The sequence below is a fragment of the Rhinatrema bivittatum genome, chromosome 15 (assembly GCF_901001135.1).
Source record: "Rhinatrema bivittatum chromosome 15, aRhiBiv1.1, whole genome shotgun sequence".
Classification (NCBI taxonomy): domain Eukaryota; kingdom Metazoa; phylum Chordata; class Amphibia; order Gymnophiona; family Rhinatrematidae; genus Rhinatrema; species Rhinatrema bivittatum.
The window spans coordinates 29,526,969-29,540,489 of NC_042629.1; the positions used below are offsets into that span (position 1 = coordinate 29,526,969).

The following is a 13,521-nucleotide window of genomic DNA, read 5'->3' on the forward strand; positions in this document are numbered from 1 at the left end:
ATTATGTGGAAAGAAGTACAATGAGTGAGGTTATCAAATTTGGAGATGAGACAAAATTATTCAGTAGATTGTGATAAACTGCAGGACCACCTTGCGAGACTGGAAGATTGGGCATCCAAGTGGCAGATGAAATGTAGGGACAAATGCAAGGTGAAGCATATCAGGAAAAATAATTCATGCTATAGTTACATGTTAAGTTCTATATTAGGATTTACCACCCAGGAGAAAGATCTAGGCATCATAGTGGATAATACATTAAAATTGTTGGCTCAGTGTGCCACTGCAGTCAAAAAAGCAAACAATGTTAGGAAATATTAGGAAGGGAATGGCGAATAAAATGGAGAATGTCATAATGCCTCTGTCGCTCCATGGTGAAAACCACACCTTGAATACAGTGTGAAATTCTGGTCACCACATCTCAAAAAAGATAATTGCCCTGGAGAAGGTACAGAGAAGGGTGCCTAAAATGATAAAGGGGATGGAACAGCTCCCCTATGTGGAAAGGCTAAAGAGGTTAGGGCTGTTCAGCTTGGAGAGAAGACTGCTAGGGGGTGGGGGATATGATAGAGGTCTACAGAATCATGAGAAGTCTTGAACAGGTAAATGTGACTTGGTTATTTACACTTTCACTTAATACAAGACTAGGGGGCACTTCATGAAGTTATCAAGTAGCACAATTAAACAAATTGAAGAAAATGTTTTCACTCAACACACAATTGAGCTCTAGAATTCATTGCCAGAGAATGTGGTTAGGGCAGTTAATGTAGGTGGGTTTAAAAAGGGTTTGGATAAGTTACTGGAGGAGAGGTCCATAAACTATTAATCAAGTTGACTTAGGGAATAGTCACTGCTATTACTGGTATTAGTAGCTTGGGATCTATTTAATGTTTGGGTACTTGCCAGGTTCTTATGACCTGGATTAGCCATTGTTGGAAACAGGATGCTGGGCTTGATGGACCCTCTGTGTGACCCAGTATGGTAACTTTTCATGTTCTTTTTTTTTTCCTTAAGTTCAAGGCACCTATGCCAGGGTTTAAGTGAGTGACCCTAGCTTTACATGAGTCATACACATTTGGGGATCAAAGTAAAACAAAGGTGGTTTTAGCTTGTTTAAGATGTACTAAGGGTGCCATGCTCTCCCAATCTTAGTAAAGGACATCTGAAGGAATCCCTTATGAGAGTTAGAGCATGCTGTGTAGAGATGTCTTCCTTTTCTTCTATTCCTGGATTTGTTAGTGAAGTTGAACTTTCAGTGGCTGTTTTTCCTTCTCTTAGGCTCATGGTCTTGCTGGCTCCTTGGTGTTGAAGGACATGCTGCAGCAGATAGAACAACGAGCGATTGACATAATCTTCTATGTACTGGAACCGGATGAAAGGTCAGTCCCTCCCCTGGAGAAGCCAGGCCTGGCTTTAAGCAGTAATTGAGTGTAGTTCATATTAGTGTGCAACCATGAACCATTCAGTCTACTCCTCCTGTGTTCCTGCTGTGAGTCTTTGATATCAGATGGACACTTCTGTACAAATCAGGGATAAGCTCTCACCTGAAAAATTGTCTCCAATATTGGAGGCTGTACTTCCAAAAGTTCATACACAGAGTAGAGGCGGTGCAGTCTTTCAGTTTATAGGTGTATGAAACAGATTTAAAGACCTATATATGTACGGTATATCCTGGAGAAGAGGAGGGAGGCAATCACAGTGCTGAAAGATTATTTTAACCTGCAAACTAAGGAGAAATTAAATGGTGCCAGATAGAACACAACCGTAACTCTGCAGTACACAATATTGGAAGGAAAAAAGCTCTTAACCAGTCATCTGGTGATAATGGCAGTTGCCCATGTTTTCCATTCAAGATCTAAATATGCTTTATGGTACATCAGAAACCTGTATACAACTACCTCTGAATTGGGGCCTTGATGGCACATTTATTTTTTAAAGATGGCGCTGGCCATCCAGTGCTCCCTCCATGTGACAGGGGCCAGCCAATGGCACAGATACCCTGTCACATGGTAAGGGCAAAGGCCATTGGCGCCATTTTTATTACTGGCAGCCGACGGCCCAAGAGCGGGAGATCGCTCCCGGGACCCTTACTGGACCACCAGGTACCTGTAAAATGTTTTTTGGGGGGGGGGGGGGGGTCAGGAGGGTGGGGGAAGCTAAGGGATTAGTTTTAAAGGGTCGGGGTGGGTTTTTTGTTTATCGGCTCGGGCGCAGCCGATAAACAAAACCGCGATCGGGCCGGACGAAAAAAAAAACCATGATGTGAATCGGAACCGGAATCTGAACCGATTCTGGTTCCGATTCACATCTCTAGTATTTAGCAGTATCCAGCTAAGTCAACAAGGTAACTCAGAGCCGTACTAACGTAATCTGGCCCCGTGTACCTGGATAATTTGCTACTGAACTGGCTATATTCATTATATAGCTAACTTTCTTTTGCAGCCACATAATGGGAAAAAAAATAACTTTTCAGCTTTCAGGCCCAATCTTCTTGCTTCCTTCCCAGAAAACAGTTAAACCCCCCCCCCCCCCCCCCCCCCGAAAATAAAAGTGCAGGGATAGCAGCTGATTACTCCCCCATCCCTCAAATATAAAAATTATAAATATCAGCTGGTGTTCTTGACCCAAGGCTGGCCCCCCGCTCCTCTAGTTTTAAGTCTCAATTTTACCCACCCACAATCCCCTAGCCCCTCCCCCTCCCCCAAACCATCCAGGAGCAGGTAGGAGACTACTGTACTCTGGACAGGGGTTTTGGGAAACTGCAAGAGGCAGTCAGGGGCGTCCAAGGGGTGGGAGGGTGGAACGGAGGTTGTGGGGCAGGAGGGGATTGAGGTTTATAGTTAAAACTAGGAAAGGGGGTGGGGGATTGACCTCGGGTCACTACTGTTCATTTTTTGCCTGTGTGTGAAAAATCGCGCACTATGCTTGAGCTTTTTTTTAGATTGTAGGCCCTCTGGGGATAGGGAAATACCTAAAGTCCCTGAATATAATCCACTTTGAAGTGCTGAAAAAAAGTGTGAAAAGCGGAATATAAATCTAAATAAATAAAAATAAATAAAACATGTTTAAATTCTTCTGGGATGGGGGCTGGAGGATTGGGCCTGATCATCTCTAACTTCTTTTTTTTTAAGTTTTATTTTCCAGCCACTTAACCAGCTGTATTTTAAACATAGACAGTTAAATAGCAAGTTCTCCAGCCACACAGCCAGATATCTTTCAAAGCTTTAACCCGTAATATTCAAACAATACCAGTTAAATGTGAACAGTATCCGGATAACTTTAGGCAAGTATATTCAGTGGAATATTAATTTTAGCCGGGTAGCTTGTCCGTTTACTGAATATTGACCTCTGAACAAACATGAAAAATAGCTGCTCAGCGCTAAGCTGCTAATAATTGCTTGCAACTTTAAATTACATTATGCTTAAATTGCATCTTTTCTAGAGAGGTTCTGCAGTTGAGTGTAGGCCCATTCCTGTACATCCTGCAGGACAACATGCTGCAGACTGCAAACGGCTCTTCTGCCACCACAAAGTCAAGGTATGGAATTGAGTGGGCGAGGGAAGGGGACAGGATCCTTGTGTTGGGCAGTACGGGATCTAATTCTGTCAGTGAGGGAGCACAGGTTTCTGATATGTATAGATTAATGTACCCAGTATGGCTATTCTAGGGGTTCTGCTTTGTAGAAAATTTGCTTGGTGTGCTAAGTGAGGTTTGTAACTCATGTCATTGACAGATATGAACTTGTTGATTGTCCCTTGTATGGGCTGGTAGTGACTGAGCAGAGTGGGATTTTATTTATTTATTTATTTATTTATTTAGAGTTTTTATATACCGGCAATCATGAAAACATATCTTGCTGGTTTACATAAAACGGGAGTGCATTATAAACATAAAACTAGAACTGTGGTGACCGAAGGTACAGTTACATTTAACAGGGGTAGCCGAACTTGGAGAAGGAAGAAGAGAGGAAAGAATAGAAATAGTTAAACAATATACAAATTAAATGTTGTATACAAATTAAATGTTATATACAAAAGGCATGGTGTTTTAGGAGTCATTGGGATGGGAATTTGTGAGTAGTATCAGGTTGGTATAGGAGGAGATTCTGCTTGGGGTGCAGAGTAAGGGGAGTGTTGCACCTAAATCCAGGTTAGGATAGCGCGGGTTCTGTTTTCTTGTGATTTAAAAAAAAAAAAAAAAAGGCCTAGAGTCTTGCGTTCAGAATCTTGTTTTTCCTCAGGAAGCTTTTTCTGTATGCCGTTCACGACACTACACTCATACCTCTTCTAACAGCACTGGGCATTTTTGATAACAAGTGGCCACCATATGCTGCGGACCTAGTACTGGAACTGTATCAGCACCAATACTCAAAGATGTGGTTTGTACGGCTCTGCTACAAGGGAGAGGTAAGGACACGTGCGGGCAGAGAGGTCTGCCAAACTTGTTGGCATATGGCTGTGCCTCATGCGGGCAGGGGCCTAAATACATCTACCTGTAGTACACCTGACTGCTTACTTCAGCTGCATTAGCTAAACTTTCCATGCCTTACAATGTGGAAGGCTGCTCCCAGCCTCTGCATCAAGTTCTTTATTGACATTTATTAATGATAAATACCCCCCTTCTCCGAGCTCTGTATTGGAAGGCGTGAGAGCAGAAAGTTTCAGCTGGGAGCTAAAGAAGACAAGATTGAAAAGGGACTAGAAGTGTATGGGAGGCCTGTGGTCGGGCCATCTCTTTGCCCTTCTGCCACCCAGGTGTGACTGTGCCCCTCTCTGCTTCTGCAGGGACAGCTGTTGGGGGGTTAGCTTCCCATTTATTAATTAGCAGCTGTCAATCCCCCCCCCCTACCAGTATGAGTTGATGCAGTGAGCTCCCAGTCCTTGCCTTTGGGTTAGGGTGAGTTGTTCAGTGGATGACATTTTCTACCGAACACAACGATTTCCTGCCTTTCTCGCATACTAATCACTATTAGGCTACGCTAGGAGCTGACCTTATTTCATGTCTCCTGATTTGGTCCCTTAACCCTGCCTGTGGTCTGCATGTTAGATTTAGGCTGCTTACCAGTTGGTTATAATTGCTGGTGGGGGTGGGAGGGTCCTCTACAGCCCGGCAGAACTCACCTTTACTAAAGAGGTTTCAAACTCTCACAATAGGCTGACGGCAAAAGCAGTGAGCATGGGCTTAATAAAATTGCACACCCTGGTTCCAAAAGCTGCTCCTACCGTAGGCAAATCTTGCTTCACAGCAGAACAAAAAAAGATCATCCAGTCCATTTAGTCAGTTCAGTTATTCTGTCTACACTGCTAAGGATACATGCCTACCACAGAGTATAACCACTTGAAAGATTTCTAAATATTCAGGACAGCTGTTTTTGTCTTCTTCCTTTGTATGCATTCATTTGCAGTAAAAAAAAAAAGGGCAATTTGTTTTCACTCTCACCCACCTTTCTGATTACTACAAAGCTTTGTGGTTAGGTTTCTAAATAACAAGCAATACCAGCATGCTGTCCTCACAAGCACTTTTTCTTCCTTCCTTGTGCTGCTAGACAGCCAGATAACCTTTGATCCAACTTGAGATATTCAGATAAGACTCAGTTCTCAAATTCCAAAAACATTTATTAGAGCAATGAACATAACACTTACTGCTATGAACTGGAGTCCAGAGTAACTACACAAATTATACTGCCCAGATATCGGCCAACCCTGCAGGTGCAGTCTACCTGCTTTTTGTGTAGGGATCAGTCAAGACAAAAATACACAGGTATAGGGCCTCTTATGTGTAACTCTTTATATGACTGCTTCCATCTTGTCTTGCCAGCCATTACAAGTGGGTTCTCTCCTAGCAGCAGATGAAGGCAGACAACACCGTTTTCCTGTGTTGTGCTAGCAGTAGGAACCAGTATTTTCTGCCTCCAGCAGATGGTAGGCTGGAACAGCTTGATGGTGGATTTGTGGTTAGACCCTTGGGCCAAGCCACTGATTACGGTCAGAAGAGCAAGCCCTTGTACTCCCAAACCCTGTTGGGGTCCCTGGTTGAGGCTGCCCTTGAGTAAAAAGGGAGTTAATAAAAATACCAGGGGTTCCTCCCTTTGTTTTCCTCACTTGGACACATTTTTCCCTGCTCCTCTGTGCCTTATTTATTTATTTAGCATTTTTTATATACCGAGGTATAGCAGAAGTTGCCTTCACTCCGGTTTACATTTACAACAAACCTGTTACATTTAACAGAAACTGAAACTGGTTCCGAACAATAACTTAATACAAATCAATATCTACAATATAGCGAGGTATATATCCGTGCTCAAATCATGTAAGGGGATAGCTGATAACGAGTGAAAATAGATAAGGTTTCTATGAGTCAGAGAGGTAGTCATTGGAGAGAAATTGCATGCCCAAGGTGGGACACGCAATGGGTGTGGTCTGTTGTCTTATTCTATGCTGTCTTTGAATGTTTGGCTGAATAGCCAAGTTTTAAGATCTTTTTTAAAAGATTTAATGTTTTCTTGAGAGCTCAGGTGATGAGGTAACGAGTTCCATAATTTCGGGCCAATGATGGAGATGGCTCTGTTTCTTGTGGAGGACAGTTTGGCTAGTGGTAGTGATGGCACATCAAGATGTAGTTTACTTGTTGACCTTGTCGTACGTAGTGACCTGTGTATATGTATGACATTGTCCAGGGCTGTGGTGTCTACTTTATGAATTGCATTGTGTAGAATTGTAAGAACTTTGAACTCTATTCTTTTCTCTACCGGTAGCCACTGTAGATTGTTGAGTACGGGGGTTATGTGGTCTGATTTCTTTTTTCCAGTGAGGACTCTGGCAGCGGCATTCTGAAGTAACTTATCTGATCTCCTCCCCCCACTCATGCTGGTTTTAAAAAAAAGGAAGAAATGCAAAGAGGTCCATTAGAGAGATGCTAAGGAGTTGGAAATAGTCGGGGGAGGGCACAGTATTGCCAGCTGGGGGGGGGGGGGTGTTCGTGGCAGCCTCCTGCATGGTGCATGGTTCATGGTTGTCTTCGTGGTTACTGTTTTCTCCCTCATGGTGACTGTGCTAGTATCTGTGCGACGCCTGTGGAGCCCACACAGCAGGGGAGAAGGGAGACATGTTTAGCGTGCTGTCATACAGGGCAACGACCGGGCACTTGTTCCATGGGCAGGCTCGCTTCCATTTGTCCTTGGCAGCTTCTTCGGTTCTTTGGAGCTGGTAGGTGCATGGGCTGTGGAGGTGGTGGCCATTTTGGGGCCACCCATGTATATGGGTCCAGAGACCGCTAAGTCAGCTGGGTTCAGGGAGAAGCTAGATTCTGGGGTTGGAGGCAGGCGAATCACAGCAGGGTATAGAGCATGCCTTCATCCCAGGGGAGAATTTTCCCATTTCCTTAGGCAGGCCTTTTGTGCATATACTCAGCCTGGAGTACAGGCTGTGGAGTCACTAACAGGATGTCGAGCAATGGTCGCTTACCCGCTGCTTCCAGCCAAGAGAGCACAGGGTCCAGGGGATGATAAAAGTGTGGATCCCTTGGAGAAAGAAGAGCTCGATCCCATCTTGGAGGCTTACTCCATTATCTCATCCCTATCAAAAAGACAGATAAGTGCCTTGATTGGCCAGGTGATAGCTTGTCTTCACTTAGAGTCACAGCCCCAGGAAACCCCGGTGGGATTCTATCATTAAGGGCAACTGTAAGATTACTATAGGTGTCCCTCTCCATCTGGAGGTGGAGGAGATTATGCTGGTTAAGTGGGAATCCCTGGAGTCAAGTCTTCGGAGCATTGGCCTCCTGCACAAGTCCCTCCAACGATAGTACAAATGTTTTCTCAGGTCCTGGTGTAGATGCTCTAGTGATGGCAAGCAACAGGCATACTACTATACCGTTAGAAGGGAGCATGTCCTTGAAGGATCCACAGGAAAAGAAGATGGAGCAACCTTTGCAAAACCTGCTTATTTTGTCAGCAACAGCTGTTCATTATTTCTGTTTGTTCCGCTATAGTGTGTGGCTGTTTCTTCACTGGATCCAGAATGAGGAAGTAGCTCTGATGGAATCAGCAGCCGCTTTTTTGGCGGACACACTGAATTGTTGCATAATTCATCCCAATCGGTGGCCCTTTTCGATGGCAGTCTGCCAGTTGTTATGGCATCATAATTGGGTGGCAATCTTGCTCTAAGACTTGATTGGGGAAGTTGCCCTTTAAGGGCAAGCTTCTATTCTGGGAAGACCTCAACCAATTGGTAAAGAATCTGGGAGACCCAAAGCAACAGCGATTGCCCAAGGATAAAGGATGTTCATGTTTATAGGGGGAACAGAGGTCACAGGCAATTTTGGTCCTCACAACATTACTGTCTGAGTCAGTCCACTTCCACCACATTTACTGGGCTGACAGGCTGGGGGGGGGGGGGTCAGTCTTTTTGGGAAGCCAGAATACAGAGATCCGATGGCTGCAGTGGTGGGCAGAGCTACCTCCTGAGGGCATGTGGATCCATTCTCTGCTGGTTCCCATAGGACGACATCTACAGGAGTTTTACAGGGAATGGGCACTGGAGATTGTGACTCAGAGTATGCAGTGGACCTTTGTTGTCCCATGAAAGATGCCTTTCTGGTCTTGCCTTGTACCATGCTGGTCAAGCAGTGTGTGTGGTGGGTCCGGTACCCCCTTCTGAATGGGGTCAGGGCTGTTATTCCATTTATTTTGTGGTGCCAAAGGACAGGTTCTTTTGGCCTATCTTGGATTTCAAGGGCATGAATTGCTGCCCAAGGCTTCCGAGTTTTTGCATGGAAATGCTGAGGTCCATCCTTGCCCTGGTTCATCAGGGGGAGTTCCCTTGCTCCCTGGACCTGGCAGAGGCCTACCTTCACATTCTGATCCCAGAAAGGGATCAAAAGCATCTGTATTTTTGTGTGGTGCAGGAACCTTTTCAGTTCTGGGACCTGTCTTTTGGGCTTGCAACTGTGCCACAGCTGTTTACCAAAGTTACGGTTGTGGTAGCGATGGTACTTAGGCACAAGGGAATTATGGTATTCCCCTATCTCAATGATTGGTTAATACATGCACCATTGTATTAGGAGGTGGTTTGGGTGCCACAGTGAGTGTGTAGGTCTTAGAAAGCTTGCCTTCAGCCCACCCGGTCCCTGGAGTACTTAGGGGTGAGGTTCACCACTCAGGTGGGTCAGGTGTTCCTCCTGGACAAACAAGTTCACAAGGTGCATCAGCAGCTCCTGAGCTTTCTGGAGCTGTTGGTGCCCTCAGCGTGGGACTATCTGCAGGGGCTTCTTGATGGCAGCGGCTCTGGATCTTGTTCTGTGGGCCAGAGCGCATATGCCTCTGCTGCAAGTATTCCTTCTGTCCAGATGGTCTCCGGAGTCCCAGCCCTATGGGGTGAAACTTTGGCTGTGCCCATGGGTTCGTATGTCACTGGCCTGGTGAATGAATCTTGCCACCTCCTGAAGGGAATCAGTCTGACTATGCCATCCTGGGTTTTAGTGACAATGGATGCAAGCCTCTTGGATTGGAGAGCTCATTGACAGAAGCAGATGGCTCAAGGCAGGTGGGTCCCTGATTGGAGTCCTCTTTGTCCATCAACAAGCTGGATACCAGGGTCATTCAGCTAGGCCCTCTATTTTTCCCTCTGATTCAGGGGAAAACCATTTGGGTCCTTTCAGACAATGCCACGGCAGTGGAATATGTGAATCGGCAAAGAGGAACCGGGGGGGGGGGGGGGCGGCTTTGTTTGAAACTTTGCTGCTTTTCCCATGGATGGGAACAACTTGCAGCTGCTTTTGGCAGGTCACATTGTTGGTCAGCAGAACGTGCAAGGCGATTTTCTCAGCTAAAACCAGTTGGATCCTGCAGAATGTGAGTTGCCAATGTGTTTTTACCGAATGTCACAGGTGGAGTTAGCCGTATGTGGATCTGATGGCAACCCGAAGGAATGCAAAAGTAGAATGTTTGGGGTTTTTTTTAAGTCGGTGCTGAGAGCAGGGGTCGAAGGGCATAGTCGCTCTAGCTGGTGGCATCCTTCTGTATGCCTTTCCTCCATGGGCACTCATAGGCAGGCTGCTCCAAAGAGTGGAATTGGAAAGCAACTGGGTTGTTCTGGTGGCACTGGATTGGCCTTGCTGACAATGGTATGTGAACCTTGTCCCTGTGCCCTTTCATTTGCCAAGGGTGTGGGGCCTTTTGGTTCAAGATCCTGTGGTCATGGAGGATCCAGCTCCATTTTGTCTTATTGCCTAGCTATTGAGCGGAAGCAGCTCTGCAGGAAAGGGTATTCCCCCTGTGGTGATTTACATGCTTTTGAAATCCCACATCTTTGGTGTATATTTGTGTCTGGCTGCTTGAACAGGGTTGTGGTTCCAGGTCGGAGTCTCCTTGGCATTCTGGCTTTGCTTCAAAGCAGTTTTGATAAACTTGAATTCCTTGAAGGTGCAGGTTTATTTAAAAAATCTCTTATGTACCACTACTCATTACATCGCAAAGGTTTACAGGATGCCATGCACATTATATAATTGTCTACATTATAAACAAAATCAATACAAAAAACCCTTATCAATGTGCAAACTAAAACATACAGTAACATTACTTGAACAGCCTTTCTTTACTGTGAAGTTAGTTATACCGTTATTGCTTGCGTCAGCGGTCCGCTTAGGGGAGCCTCCCTTGGGGGCTCACCTGGACATGTCCTTGAGAAGCATAAAGAGGTTGCAGTCCCCCTTTCGTCCCATCATTCCCCCATGGGATCTACATTTGGTGTTGAAGGCTTTTATGGGGACTGCCTCTGAAACACTCATCACTAAAGGCTTTTTCTCCAAAGACGGCATTTTTGGTGGCAATTTGTTCAGCAGGGTAGGTCTCAGAATTTCAAGCCTTGTCTTAGTGAGACCGTTGTTTGATTATTTCCTTGAGCATGGTCACTTTCCTGCCGGTTCTATCGTTTCTTCCTAAGGTCAATTCTGCCTTTCACAATCAAGTGTTTCCCTTCTGACATTCTTTCGGGAGGAATGTGGGCTGGAGTACTGGTTCCTCCGGTGCCTGGACATGGTAGAATGGTTTTGTGCTATTTAGAGGTCACTATCAACTTCTATAGGTTGGACAAGTTGTTTGTCCTATTTAGAGGTCCCTCTAAGCAAGGGGCAGCCTCTAAAGCTACCTTGGCCTGATGAATAAAAGACGCTATTGAGTCTGCTTATGTGCTCAAGGACTGAAAGCCTTCTGAATTGGTACATGCATACTCAGCAGCCTGGGTGGAGGTGCACACCCTAGCGCCTGTGGACACTTGCAGGGAGGTTACTTGGTTGTCCCTGCCTTCTTGTGTTAAGCATTATCATCTAGACGTGCTTGCATGGAAGGAGTCCATTTATGGGGCAGGAGTTTTATGTGCAACCCTTGCTTCCTCCCCCCCTGGGAATTGATGCTTTGGTACTTCCCACTTGTAATGGCTGGATGGATTTAGCCATACAAGATGGAAGGAGAAATTTCACTACCTGCTAATTTCCTTTCCATTAATCCTACTACATCAGTCCAGGACCCACCCTGGAAGCACAGCTGTGTAACTGTTGGACTGGTTGGGTTGAGAGTGAAGGCAGAATTGAGCCTTTTGCTGCCAGTGTGTTGTTTTTTCCTTTGTGGTGTTCATTACCTTCTCCTTCCAGGGGCAGGGAATTTTTGTTCACGGTTGAAGTGGTTATCAATGGCTAGCATTTTGTGTCTAGGGAGTCTGACCTGAAGCTTTGTGCGAAGGGTACGGGATTCCTGCTGCTAGCACCACCTCCTATGAAGTGGCTGTGATGTCACACAGGAAAATAGTGTTGTCTGCCTCCATCTGCTGGTAAGGGGAAATAACCCACTTATAATGGTTGGACTGGTGAATGGTAAAAAAAAAAAAATGTCTTCATAGCATCTCTAGAAGAAAGTTTAGCAAAAGCTAACACTTCAATCACATCTTGCAAAGCATCCAGACAATAAGCTAAAACCTGAGTGGCCATGTAATGGTAGGTAATTGCTCTGCCCATGCAAGGAGCTTAGAACAGGACCCAAGTGTGATGAACCTTGTCTGGGGTTAGGCCCTGTCAATGTCTTGCTTTGATCAACCGGATCGAGTGTAGTTAGAAAGAAGTGTGTTTACTTTTGGTGGCATCCTCGCTTCAGTCCATGTGGAATTTGTGTCTCACGTGGCTCTGTGTTAGTAGGTTCCCCATGCTGAGTAGCTTTTTTTCCTCCTCTCCTTTCCCTAGCTTTTCTTACTACCCTTTGGGTCTGGCTTGCTTTCCTCTTCCACCAAGTTTATGCTGTGTGTCATTGCTTCCCAACTCACTTTCTCCCTTACAGCTGTATAAATTGCAGCCCAGACCGTATAGAAAAAGCAGTACCAGGACTGGGCAGATAGGAAGCACATCTCTGCATGGATTTAAGGATTCTCTCCAAGACCAATAGACCATAGGCCAACGCACGAGCCCTACTCATCTTCTTAGTGTCTTTGCATACCTATGACATGAGACAACTGCTGCAATGTAAATACATTCACACTTTTCACTTTTTTTTCCTTTAGGAGCAGGTGCTGAAAGGGTGCAGGACTGCTCTTTGCACACTGGATGAATTTCTAAATAGGATTTCAGCCTATGCTCTTAGCCCAGATGAATACAGCACCCTCTGCACCCAAGGGGAACAGCAACACCCACCCGGAAACACAAACTAACCCCCTGCCATTGCTGGAGTTTTATGCTTCAATGTTAAATTAATTTAGGACAGAGCTTGTACTGTTTCAGGCAATTCTATCCAGCCCCATAATTTGCTTTAAATTCAAATGAGCATTTCTGAATTTTAAACTGTTAATTTGAGTACACTTCCTAAATGTATAGAGAATTCAACTTTAAGATTTTCTAACTGCCTAAAGATAGTCAACCTAGCCACAAATAAAATTTTCCTTTCATGCCTGAACTGCAGTTCTTGCTTATTCCCTTTGGTTTTGCTGCTACTCCTACTTCTGTGCTGTTTCTAGTTTTCTCCCATTTTGTATTGACCCTTTCTTGGCCTTAGTTTCTAATTTCTTACACAGTTTTCCTTGTAAAGCCTCAGGAGCAGATTTAAAGATTGTGGGGGGGAAAAAGTGCAAGCCCCACTCTAACAATGTATGATTTTAAAACTTGGAAAGACTTAGCCTAGATTACCTAATCCTGAAGGAGACTGGACAGACAACTGGTATGCCCTAATCAGAGACACAGTGAAGATACTACAGTTGTACTGTCTAGAAGAAAGGAGGGAAAATGAACATAGACATTCAGAAGTCTATCAGCCTTTAAGAAAGTACTTGCAGGAGTTATATTTTCCATGGAATGGAAAGTTCCAAAGGGAATGGGAGAGAATATTTTTTCACCAAGAGGATGATGGACACACCTGGAACAGACTTCCAGCAGTGGCATTAGGAGCCAAGCCAGTGACATAATTCAAGCATACATAGGCTAGAGCTAAAGGGACTTTGGTGGAGGAAAGAGAAGGGACATACCACAGCTCATATAATATCTCAAGAGCC

The 13,521-nt window shown here is 45.0% G+C and overlaps 1 protein-coding gene across 4 annotated transcripts in view; it reads left to right on the forward strand.

Moving 5' to 3' along the window:
* Positions 1-12,929, forward strand: part of ACP6 (acid phosphatase 6, lysophosphatidic) — a 62,614-nt gene extending 49,685 nt beyond the window's left edge. For all 4 annotated transcript variants that reach the window (XM_029578342.1, XM_029578344.1, XM_029578345.1 and 1 more), the window contains 4 exons: positions 1,276-1,376; positions 3,440-3,535; positions 4,239-4,404; positions 12,541-12,929. In XM_029578342.1, coding sequence (XP_029434202.1) covers positions 1,276-1,376; positions 3,440-3,535; positions 4,239-4,404; positions 12,541-12,687 — 510 coding nt within the window. In that variant the 3' untranslated portion in view covers positions 12,688-12,929. The remainder of the gene's footprint in view (positions 1-1,275; positions 1,377-3,439; positions 3,536-4,238; positions 4,405-12,540) is intronic.
* Positions 12,930-13,521: the final 592 nt, after the last annotated feature.